Raw genomic sequence first — 12399 nt, 5'->3', positions numbered from 1 at the left:
ACTTACCCTGTGGCTTCTGTGAAATAAGATGTTACTGTTGTTAAAGGATAGAGCACGTCAAAACACAAGTTATACTTTGGGGAAATGTAGCTTGAAATGTACACATTCTCCTTTCCTCACTGTCGTACATCTTCCTTTTTCATTTCTGTGACCTTGGTCGTCGGAGGGCTCACTGAGTGAGGGTTTGTCTGTGGAAAAGGCTTCTAAAGACCTGTGTAGCTTTTGTTTTTCATTTTTTTACAAATATTTATAAAATAGAAAATTTAGATAAGTGTCAATTAATTTGGCTTTTACAGTCTGATTTGAATTTCAATAGAATCAATTTTGTATTTATATTATAACAGTTTGGAAACAATTTGTAATGAATGCCTTGTTGCTTACTTTTAAAAAATATTATAATCAACTTTTATTTGAAGAGTAGTGATTTATACTATTTATTAATAGTTCTCTACTCCAAAATTACACTCTCTATCATTTAAAATGACTCAAAAACTAGGCTTCAGTTTCCAACAATGTTTAATGTTTTAAAAATTATTTTTCAGGAGTAGGGGATGTGAGCTAAGTGAATTTTCGCCCATTCGGAAAATTTAGACAATAACAGTAGCAGGCACAGATTGTTGACACAGTTCCTGTTTAATTGAGGTATAGACACTTCACACACACACATGCTGAATTCAACTTAACACATTCAGTGTTTGACAACATTCAAACCAACACATAAAAGGTAGTTCTAATCCTCCAACAACAGTAAATGCACATAGGCAACATTAGGTAGATTGTGTATTCAGTGATCCTTCACAGAAGGTATTTCGACGATACTTTTGTAGTGTGGGAAAAAAGCATCTACAGTGGTGTGGACACGCAGCCAGACCGGGCTCCAGTGGTGTGGCAGCTCAAGCACACAGTACGATAAAAAGAACAAAAATTTTATAAAGTTCTACTTCGTTTCCCTTCGGTTTAAGCTTTTAACAACTGGTGATGCAAACACCTAACAGCATGCAGCGGAGAAATAAAATGAAGCAGCTAGCTAATAAGACATAACATGTGTTGGTGAAATGTATTTTCTTTAAAAATACCAGTATAAAGGACAGAAAAACAGAAGACATGGGCAGATTTGACCACACATGCCTTTCCAGGAAAACTACTGTAGCGTTTGGTATGATATAGAGTTTAAATAAATAACAGTATAAAGTGCACATTCTACAGCTCTTAGACAACAATCACACACACTACATTCTGTACTTAGGTACAATACATTGTCTCAACAATATATGATGACGTGTGAATTTTAATTTAGAGTTTGATAATAATATTATGTTTAAAAAAGCGTGAAAAAATAAATGTATCAAAAAGCAGTTGTGTAGCTTTATCTTAAAGTAATTGAGGTCTGTTTCTAAAATGAATTTTTTAATCTACAGCATCAGCAGGTCATGAAAAGAGCAGCAAAATAGGACTGAAATTACAATATTTAGTTATAAATTAAGTGAGTGTATCATATATTGCGTTTTCACACATACTTAAGCTTTATAAACAAACATAGTCTTATAATATAGTTTTTGCCATCTAAAACACAGTAAAGTGAAGAGAGAAGTTACAGTTACACTGGGGGATTTGGCCTCACCTAGTGGTGAAGCTACGTGTTGTGGCGACAATGTCTCTCACCTCACGGTTCCTGTTCAAGTATGAAGGAAAACAAAGGGCAGCCTATGGTTATATCAACACACAAGGTATTTAATTTGTCTACTGCGGGCTAATGTGAAACAACCGTGATCTAACAGCGGCCTCTGTTGGCATAAGTGGCTTCTAAAACAAAACAACAAAATGGTGAAAATTATTGAATTATGACAACATACATAATATATTTAATATTGAATTTCTGCCTGAATAAATAAAATATTAAATATTTTTATATTTTTTAAACAACCCAAAAAACTTTAAACAGCCACTGTCTACTATCATATCACTGCCAATCATTGTTTTGATTTATATTATATTTATTATTCTATTGACTACATCATATAAAATGCCCGTGAAATATTTAAAACTGCCCTTTGTAAAACATAAGCAGAGACTAAATAACTATAACAGCCACTGTTTCTAACACCTTAAAAACGTCAATGAAAACACAAACTGTGGTCTGAAGGATTCGACATTTAAAAAGATCACTAAAGAAAACTGCCCTGTTATAGTCACCAAAATGCCCCCTAATATAATGTACAAGAACGTAATGTGTGCAAGAAGCTTAATCTGCTCTGTCGACTAGGATGTCCATTCGGTAATTGTGCGCAGGCTGATTTAATGTTTCAGATGCATTAACAGAAGACAGTAGAGGGCACTGACAGATATGTAGGTAACACACGTGGACAGGGTTGGTCCGAGTGGCCACAGCTGGAGCTGTCACATCAATGCAGAGCCCTAAAAACAGGCAAATGTTGAAAGGGCAGTTGAAAAAATGATACCATGCCTCCCCCTTGTGGTCGTTTTAAATAGTTCTGTGAATGGGGTAATTATTTAAACAGGGGGGAAAAGGGAGACAAAAACAATTAAACAGACCAACCTCAGCTTTCAGGCACAGCTGATGATTGTCGTGACCTGCACATGATTTTCTGTAAGTCGGGAAGAGAGCGCAATAATTACAAGTCAGTTAAATTATATATAATTTGCCTTTAATAACAAGTGCGTAATCTCTACCTTTGTGTGAAGGCTACGGTGGAGCGCTGTGTCAGACAGCCAAGGATGCCTCAGGGCTTCGGCTGCACTCATCCTCCAACTGATAAAGGAAAAATAAATAACGTAGAGACTTGATAAAATGAAAATTATAACAGACTTGGGTGTCATTTTTTTTTAAGAGCAGATACCTTTTATTTACAATGAGGAACCTAGAGATGAAATCTTTGGCTTGATCTGATGTATCTGCGAATTCTTGTTCCTCAAAGTTCCACTGACAAGCCAAGATGTTATTCAGGGTCTCGTTGTCATCGTCACCCAGAAAAGGGCTGAGTCCACTCAAACTGAAGACAAAGGACATGCCATCACTGACAGTGGTCAAACACCTGGTTCTCATGTAGTGTCATAGTCCACTAAACACATGGTGATGTGTGTGGGTTTAGTTTTTTGGGGGGGTTTTTTGTGTATAAACATGCATTTTCACTTTGCAGTATGAAGTATTTACAAGTAGACTGGCACACTATGTTACCAGAATTGTTTTTTCATGTACAAAAATATCAAGCAACCGACAAGATCAAACTTAACCAACATTGTGTATTAATAGCATCTCCTGCAGGGGAGAAAAGGTTGCTATATTCTTTGTTTTTCTTTTTAAACAATGACTTACAGCATGTAGGTGATGACCCCGAGGCTCCACATGTCTGTATTGAACGATACAAAATCGTAGTTGATGACCTCTGGAGCAAGAAACTCCGGAGTACCAAAATTCACTCGAAGCTTCTCCCTGGGTTTATATCTGTGGTGTGTAAGAAATGTTATATCAATGACAATTTGCATTGTTGTGCATCAAATAGAAGCAACAAGTTCAAATCAAATATAAACACTACTCACACTCTTGCGAGACCAAAGTCAATGATTTTGATCTTATTCGTCACTCTGCTCACACAAAGGATATTTTCTGGCTGAAATTTTTAAGAGAATTTTTTTTTTTTACAATTCCTTCAAAATAATCAATTACTAAGATATCTAAAACTACAAGTAATGTGGTTACCTTTAGGTCAAGGTGTAGAATGTACATTTTGTGCATGTGTTGCAGTCCTTCACAGATCTGTCTGATGAAGGTCACAGCGTCCAGCTCCATCAGAGTGTAGTTTTCATCTATGATTCTGTCAAACAGTTCGCCACCACTCACGCTAAACACAACCACAAATGCAGCTATAAACACCATGGGTTTTAACCTTTGTTAAACCTTTGGATATTTGGAAATATTTTGCAACAAATTTTGCAACAAATTATAAGGGTACTTGGAAAATGTTATGAGGTATTTCAGAATCTTGACTAAAATATTTTGTGCTTTACATAAGTATTTTATTTTTTGTCTTGTTTTTACAAAACTCTAATATTCCTTTTATTTACTTTTCCATTTGTTTTTCTTCACAGATTATCTCTACTGTACATTTTGTTGTATTTTGTTACTTCAAATGTACTGTATAAATTCAAAAACGAATTGCCCACAGAGTAGGCTTTTATGTGCTCTAGGTAGCCTTTTGTTAGCGTTTCATGCAATGATTAATAGTGAATTCTATTTTATATTGTATTATATAAAACATAAGAAATCCATTTGGGCCTTAATAATAAATACTAACGTTAATTAAAGAGCTAATAATAGTATAATACGTGTGTGTAAAAAAAAAAAGAGCAATAAAAAAAGCGAGGGGCCTCTTACTATTCAAGTACAAGGATGATGTCATTCCTTGACTCATATGCAGCGTAGAGCTGGATCAGATTGGCATGGTCCAGATTATTCATGACATGGATCTCGTTCTTCACTACCTCCTACCAGAACCACAGACAGACAGACAAACAAACACAATTGTGAACAAACACAGTCAAGTGTCAGCTGTTGTCTGCAAGTCAAACATTTCTTTCCTATTCCTTTGACTTCTCTGCTAAATGTAGAGTAAAACTTCCATATGTGTCCCTGCAGTGTCTCGTGCTATTCTTTTTACTTTAGATATTTAAAATAGGCTCATTCGTTACCTTTTCTTTCTGACTCCTGGCTTTGATGACCTTGACTGCCAAAGTGAGACCGGATGAGTTTTCAACACATTTATGCACCTGGCCAAATCGCCCCCTTGAAAAAAAAGAAATAGAAAAAAAATGCATTAAAAATCCAACATGTTGCAAATGACTCAAAAAAAAAAGAACAGAAACACAGTGTTTTGTGAGTTTTCCTGTGACGATTCAAAAATGATCCTGCTTTCAAACTGGGGAATGCCTAATCTGTTTTTTCATTATATCTGAGCTTGAGGCCGTCTCCTCTTTGAAGACCCAGATTAACACTTAGTGATTACCCAGCAGCTGGCATGGGGGATATGGTTTCACATACCATCCATTTCTCAAGTAAAAATAACTGCTGTGACTCTGAAGTTATGAACCAGAGAAGAGAAGTGATGAGGAGTTGAGGGGGAGGTGGTTATGCAACCAGGCTTTGTGGGAATTTAAACTCTCACTCCCTCGGATCTAAGACCGATCAACCAGTCACGACCTGTGATGGGTTGTTTTTTTTATTATTATTTGGGTCCGACTTCTCACACGTGTACAGTACTCACCCGCCGAGGATTTCCTGCCAGTTGATGGTGTAGAAGTTGCTGATCTGATTAGGTTTGGTCGACACGATGCGGTGATCAAAAGGAGCTGCTGCAGGAGGAGTGGTGTCTGGAGAAAGGCATGAGGGACCAGAGAATAGATAGAATCTGTTTTAATGGGATTGCAGGAATGTGAGAACACTGGAGCGTCATTGTTGATTGGCTACGCTGTCATGAATGGAAGTGGACATGGCTGCCATAATCAAGTTAGCACATAGTGTACTAACGTGCTATGATAAACACAGTCGTTGCCTTGATATCCCAGAGCAGGAACTGTGTGCTCGGCAACATTCTAACCAATGTTCTCTGGCAACTTATTAATAGCATGAGATGGAAAAACCATCGATGTGTTGAAATATTTGATTAACGTTGTGTAAACTGTAGCAGCATTAGATTTTGGGGAAAATCTAACAGAACTGTTTTGCTACTGCAACTGTGGTATATCCATGCAGTACTATATACAGTATACCACTGTACAGTCTGTGAATCCTGCATCTAACTCTTTTATTATTTTAGAGACTAAGGCATGTACAGTATTTGAGAATACTGCCTGTTTTTAGGCTTTTGCTGAAAGTATTACTAAATGTAAAGGAGGTACATTTTGAGTTTTGTTACAACACTGTATATTCCCGTGATCTCTGCACTATAGTACATTACAGATATTACATGCATTAAGGTACATTTTCCATGCTATAAAATATCACAATATCATTACCTTATATTATAAGGTAATGATATTCTGCTAGCCCTTTTAGCATTGACATTATAATTGCCTGTACAGCACCACCTGCAGGGGAGAGAAGGGCGTATGTTTTGGACTGTGGCTACTATCATTTAAATATTCTACACAGACGACCACTCACCAATGTAAAAGTGCGCAGCGATGTCGTCCTTCTCTCCTTCGGTCTCATTGTCCTTCCCCTCACCGTCCACACTCGGTTCGAGTTTAAACTGCATCTCAACTGCACTTTCACTGAACACACAGTTCTCCAGCTTCTGTTTTTCCCCCATGTTGTCTTCTCCTTGTCCCTTCTCCATTGCCTCCTGCTGGCTTCCTGTGTGATCCCCTACCACGAAGTGTTCCTCGGTCTTAAAGGACTTGGTGACTGTGCTGCTGATCTGGACTATCTGTTCTCCCCCAGCTGCACTGGTGTCAGGCCTGAAACGAAGAAGATAGAAATGTTAGTTTGGATTAGAGTATGATTTAAAATATCCAAGATGTCATCACTCTGAATAGAGCATACTTTGCATATAGTACTTTTTGTGAAGTGAAAATATTTTTTTTAAGATAATTAAAATATATATATATACCATCTTTAATGTAAACAAAGCCACAAATCTTGATTGTGGAAATACACAAACGTTTATACTACAGGCAGTATGAATCTTCAAGTGTTATCAATAGAAAAGCCAAGCCATATACTCCTTAATAAAAGGGCACGTCCTTTTGAAAGTAAGTTTCTAAGTTTACCACCTTCCAACACTGCTACATATATTATTATATATTATAAAAAATGTGTTTCATTTCTATAAATACTGTAATACTGCATCCTGACATACCGTGCTGCAGTTTGCTCGTCCACGCTGTCATGGGCAGCAGGTAGCTCTGAGTCTTCCACAGGAGAAGATTCCTCCTCAGCTTTCTCCTCTGGGACTTTAGTCTTCTTCTCCTCATCCTCCTCCATCTCAGCAACTTCAATTTCAACTTTTGATTCCTTCTGTGTGACCGCAGACTCTACCTCAGAAGCTGTTTCTCCCACCTTCTCAACAACGACATGGTTCTCAGCCACCTGGGAATCTTCACGCAGGAAATCCACCAAGTTGCACGGGGAGTCATTAGCTGGTTGGTCTGTAGGTGAAACCCCTGCCTCTAAATCCAGACACTCAGGTGTGAACTGCTGACCGGGTTTCTCCTTGTTTTCCTTGTTGAGTTTATGAACTTCTTGAAGTATCAACACCTGCTTCTTTATGGAGATGTTATCTGTGGAAAGTGACGGAAACACAATTTTACTCCCACCTTTTTTTGTGGAGATTTTTCAGTCTTACACAAGATGATAAAGATTAATTCCTGTCAGTATTTCCGTCTGAATATAAACATTGTGAGAGGTTGTGAGGAACAGCAGTACTTGTGTGAAGTTGCCAAATACTTTACTCTACATTTCTGACCTTTGTCACACTAATGTGCTAATATGAGCGCTACTTATAATAGATTTTTGCTGTAGCATAGCATGACGTTCCTCTCTCAAAAGTCGTAACAGAGCAGTTATTCTTTTGGACAGAGTATTTTCCAGAAACAGTAAAGAGTGTCAGTCTCAGCACCTGCCTCTGGAGGCTTCATCCTCTTCTGGGCTTTTTGACTTTTGGGGCTCAAAGGAGGTTTTTCGGCCCCATCTTTACCTTTATGGTCTTTTGTCTGTAAAATGCAGGTGTAACATGTTATTGCAGGTCATTTCATATTTTCCTTATAGCAATTAAAAATAAATTAAAGCTGCACATGAAGCACAAGATGAGGACAAAAACCACTATTTTAGTGAAAAATTACTCAAAAAAAGTGTTAATGTGTAAACACGAGCAACGTACAAAGCGTCCAAATTTGCGTGAAGCGAGGAAATGCTTTGGTCCATGGAGCTGAATCCTGTGTGAGGGCTGCGAGGAACTGGGCTCGCATGCAGAGGTTACCTGTTGACTGCCTTTACTTGTTTTATTAGAGGTAGTTTTCTAGTAAAAAGACAAGATGACAAGGCTTAGTAGGGTTATGACAGTGTACAACAAATGGAATGAAAGTAAGATGGTAATGAGATGAAATGATGGCAACACTGACAAGAAGACATCTGCAAAAGTTAGGGACAATATTAAAATTAAAATGAAAAAAAAAAAGAAAGCTGATTCAGTTATTTCCCAATGAATAAAAGATGAATATAAAGTTATATATTTTATTTTTTTAAGAGGTGTAGCAAACACCTGCGACTCCATGCACAGATTGACATGTAAGACATGTCTTTGATTATTCACGGCATAGGGACAGACATCAGCAGAGCAGTGAATTTATAGCTTATCACTTGTCCAACTCAGGGATGGAATGCAATGTTGACCCCGGGTGGAAAATATTACCAGTGACCCAGGGCTGTTGTTCACATTTCCCAGTGAAGGAAACACACTTAACACTTTCTGTTCAGGTCAGCACGGAACAAAAAAAAAACAGTTTTGTACCATGTCTGTTGAGTGCATGTTGTTGTGAAGTAAACATCGCAGAACCGCAGATTATATTATATACTAGGAGCAGGTTTCCCTTCTCAATCAGGGGAGGGAAAGGTCAGAGAGGCCACAGTAACAGTCAGAAATGTCACACCTCAGAAGGTGGCGTAAGACAGAGTAACCACCTGACAAGTGCTCTGACGACAACAGAAATTCCTCGAAATTTGACACGCCATCAGAGCGGCAGGCAGGTGAACAAATTACATTTATGCTCAAAATTGTATTTCGAGTTTAGAGACTAAACACAAAGAGTGAGGGGGAAATGTACACGCCACAGTGCGTCAGCGACATCTCCCAGGTAGACTTTCCATTTGGTTGAAGGCCACAGAGGAAAGGACATATGACTCTCCAAGCACTCAGAGGATAAGAGTGTGAACTGCAACACAAACCTCTGATGTCAAGCAGAAATGAATGACCTTTATACACAGTAATGACCCTCCATGTTATTAGATAATCAATTGCAATTCATCACATTTGAATTTAGCAGATGACTTTTTTCTTTAGGGTTGTTGTTTTTAATACAAAACAATACAGCATTAGCAAAGCAGTAAAACTAAAAAAAAAATACATTTGGGTTAAATATGGACTTAATTTATGCAAATGCATTTTACATGTTTACTCTTCTGACCTCTCTGTAAACAGAGACATTTGAATGTTTTTCTCTGCAGGGATCCTAATTAAACGTAATATGTTGGCATACTATCAAATTGCATAGGCACGGTAGCTTAAAAATAGTGCTCAATAAATTGCACAAAATAAACTTGGACAGACGCGGGACAAGAACTGTATGAACAGAGGTACCAGTTGTGTGAGTCAGAAAGGGAGATACACTGACTCAACACAATTCGTTGACACCTAACTCTTGCCGGGCGGAAGGGGTTAAATTTTAGACCACAAACACTGTAGAAGCTCCCTGTCCAAAAACAGCATTTTTAAACTGGGCCACTCAGATTTCACCACTGGCCTCACATTGGCCCTCTCGTGCCCTGTCGGGGGGTCCCACAGTCAACCATGCCAAGGTGGTCATATTGCTTTCAGCACAAACCGAGAACCGACAAGTGCAAGTAAAGTCACGACTTCATATAGCACAGCCTACAACTGACATGTTCATTGTGCATTAAATGACCCGACACATGATGTGTGTTCTTCAATCACATCCCTTCAATTAGCATTTGTCAAACCATACACAAACCAAGGCCCAGACACTACTCTTCACGCCTGCTCATTAACTGGACGTTTCAGTACACAGGCCAAGTCACATTCATTGGCATCAGGACGTCTGGTTGCTCAGGCCTCGTGCTACGATTACTTTCACATGTTCTGCCAAGAATAACAAGATCTGAGCAAGATGTAAGAAATCGAAGTCAGCGTGGCAGAATTTATGGTACGGTTATATCCATAACAGGAGTCAAACTAAACGTCCACAGTGATGGATGGGCTGCAGCAGCATTGGATGCCCTGACTGACCAGTGCAAACCGTAAATCCTAAAATGCATTTATTCAAAATGTATCATGCATTTTCCTGGATTTTAAGCCTTATATTAAACTCATAATTCAGGAAAGAAAAGGATAATGATATTTCAAAACCAAACACAGTGATGCATTCCCATCTCCTGGTCTCACCTGTTTCTTTGTTGTTGTATCTATGGATGTTTTTTTCTTGTTAGCTTGCTTTACCGTACTGTCTTTTGGTTTGGAGATTTTCCGGGCTGTGGGACCTTTGAGTATCAGCTCCATAATCTTTGAACTCTTCACAGTCTCCCCAATGAAGCCGATCACCTGCTGCATGCCGAGGACCAGCTTTTCCATCCCTTCCAGCTTCTGAGCCTGCTGCTCGGAGCGCTGGTTGACTGCAGACATGACGCTGCTCATCTCCTGACAAATCTGCTTCACTTCTCGCCCCATCATATGAGTGTGGTTCATAACCTTGGGAGTTAAAGGGATCTCTTTCTTGTCAACCTTTAGATTCTCCATATCCTTTTCAATGTCGCCAATCTCGTGGGACATCCCATCCAGTCGGTTCAGGACCTTCTCCTGGATGTGGATCAGCTTGTCCATCTTGGTGCTCAGTGACTCAATCCGATTTTGGATGAGATCGAAGGTCGCACTCTTGTCGTCACCCATTGTGTTTGATATGATGTCACCCGTGGTTTCCATTGGTTAAAAAAAAAATCACCTTAGGACACCAAGCTCAGACAGAAATCTCACAAGGGACGTCTGTGGCAAAGACGAAAATTCTTGCTCAACAATCGCAGCCAGCTCTACCTCTCAGTGCTCCACACTGCTGTGTAAATAGTTTTCAAATGCAGAGGTCTGCAGAAAATGCACTCCAAAAAGTCTGAAAAGTCTGAAAAGCAAATGAGCTCTGGAAAGCATCGAGTAATAAATCTTCTACTTCACAAAACTCTGTCTCTCAGACTTGGCCCTGACGTCTGTTTCTCTCCCTAGTACAAATGGTATCAAGGCTGTAGAGTGCTGGTGTCCCTAAATGTAAATGGACAGCCTACGTCAGCAGGGGTCAAGTGTTAGGGGAGGGGGCTTGGCAATGCTTTGGCAATGAGACATTTGAGATCCTTTAGGTGTTAAGCCCACTACCGTCACTTGCATGTTGGTCGACGGAATGCTCACTGAACACTGTATTTTGTCACTTGTCCAACATGTGTCTTCCAGTGAGACGCACTCCCTTTTTTAAAAGGTTTTTTTATTCCTGTCAAACAATGTTATGTCTCTGCAACAGGTGGACATGTCCAGGGGACATTTTTGAGTGGACGTCACATGTGTGTGAGAGAGAGAGGGGTAAAGATAAAGTTCCCAGGTGAATGTGTGATGTTAAGTTAAACTCAGAATAGAAGCTCTGATGACAACCTGAAGAGTGCCGTACTGCACTGGGACAACCAGGAGAACTGGTCCACTGATTATTTGGGACAACTGTGTGGGGTTTCTTTTGTGTACATTTGTGAATGGGAAACATGCTGCAATGCAAATGCCCCCCTTATCCCTTGAAAGCCTGTGACTCCCGGCCAGTGTCAGATTTAATGTGGGGAAGCCTGTGGTTACCTAAGATGTTCAGCAGTTCTGCTGAAAACAGAGATAGGTGACACAAATGATTTATGTGATGCTTACTCTCTGACAAAGACGTATAATAATAACCTCCTTTAAAAGAGCAGGGGGGTTTCGGGGCAATTTTAAGTATTGAGGCGCCAGCATTGAACAGGCGCAAGTTTGTCCTCACACTGATTACTTTAGGACGCAGCTCTGATTGCTGTAGAGATAAAGAGGTGGACTGAACTGGTGAACACCCAGCAACAACAACTGGATAACTGCAAAGGGTTTCTGGGCTATATATATATATATATATATATATATATACTGAATCTAACCCTTCAAAATAGCTCACCTTTAACAATCAGCACACTTTGATATTAATTTTAAACAATATAAATACATTTAAATGTTTTTTAAAGATGTATATTATAGTCATGTTATGAAGTAAACTCCAAAGGCAATCTTGAAAACAAACCTTTGACAATGCTGTGTTCCACCATGTGTTGTTAGTTGTTAGTGGTCAGTTTCTGTCCCTCAGTGCTCAGACCCAAGCTAAACATTTTAAACATGACCATAATCCATGTCTATTTCATTTCACAAATGCACACCAGCCTTGATCAGGACAGCATGTGATGCTTTCGACAATAACGGTTCAGAATGCACAGTGTGCCACAGTAACCCCAGCAAAACTCGCCTCACCCCAGAGGCTGAGGACAAAGTCTGGGCTCACAGTTACAGTGACCAAGGAAGGATGTGGTTGTGAACTTGGCAGATAAAGCAGAGA

General features: G+C 39.2%; 1 protein-coding gene across 2 annotated transcripts; it reads right to left on the bottom strand.

Moving 5' to 3' along the window:
- Window positions 1–614: 614 nt before the first annotated feature.
- mylk4a (myosin light chain kinase family, member 4a) lies at window positions 615–11916 on the bottom strand. 2 transcript variants are annotated; one of them, XM_008334289.2, is made up of 15 exons: window positions 10194–11916; window positions 7896–8033; window positions 7635–7728; window positions 6876–7296; window positions 6179–6474; window positions 5280–5385; window positions 4708–4801; window positions 4394–4503; window positions 3719–3860; window positions 3559–3629; window positions 3335–3463; window positions 2859–3011; window positions 2692–2770; window positions 2558–2606; window positions 615–2415 (listed from the first exon to the last, which is right to left on the bottom strand). In XM_008334289.2, the coding sequence occupies exons 1-14, from the start codon at window positions 10725–10727 to the stop codon at window positions 2559–2561; spliced, it is 2415 nt and encodes an 804-aa protein (XP_008332511.1). In that variant the 5' UTR covers window positions 10728–11916; the 3' UTR covers window positions 615–2415; window position 2558. The 2 variants fall into 2 exon arrangements, with proteins under 2 accessions (XP_008332511.1, XP_008332513.1); XM_008334291.2 differs by lacking the exon at window positions 7896–8033 and having other exon boundaries at window positions 10194–11915.
- Between the last annotated feature and the right edge of the window lie 483 nt (window positions 11917–12399).

Source organism: Cynoglossus semilaevis, chromosome 20 (assembly GCF_000523025.1).
Source record: "Cynoglossus semilaevis isolate Cse_v1.0 chromosome 20, Cse_v1.0, whole genome shotgun sequence".
Lineage (NCBI taxonomy): Eukaryota > Metazoa > Chordata > Actinopteri > Pleuronectiformes > Cynoglossidae > Cynoglossus > Cynoglossus semilaevis.
This window is presented reverse-complemented; position numbering and strand designations above follow the sequence as displayed.

Excerpts from the sequence above, each read along its gene's own strand:
- mylk4a (XM_008334289.2), bottom strand. The coding sequence starts at position 10,727 with ATGGAAACCACGGGTGACATCATATCAAACACAATGGGTGACGACAAG. Across the intron at positions 3,630-3,718 it reads TTCTACACCTTGACCTAAAG|CCAGAAAATATCCTTTGTGT; the intron begins GTAACCACATTA and ends TAAAAATTTCAG. Across the intron at positions 2,607-2,691 it reads ACCGTAGCCTTCACACAAAG|AAAATCATGTGCAGGTCACG; the intron begins GTAGAGATTACG and ends CCCGACTTACAG.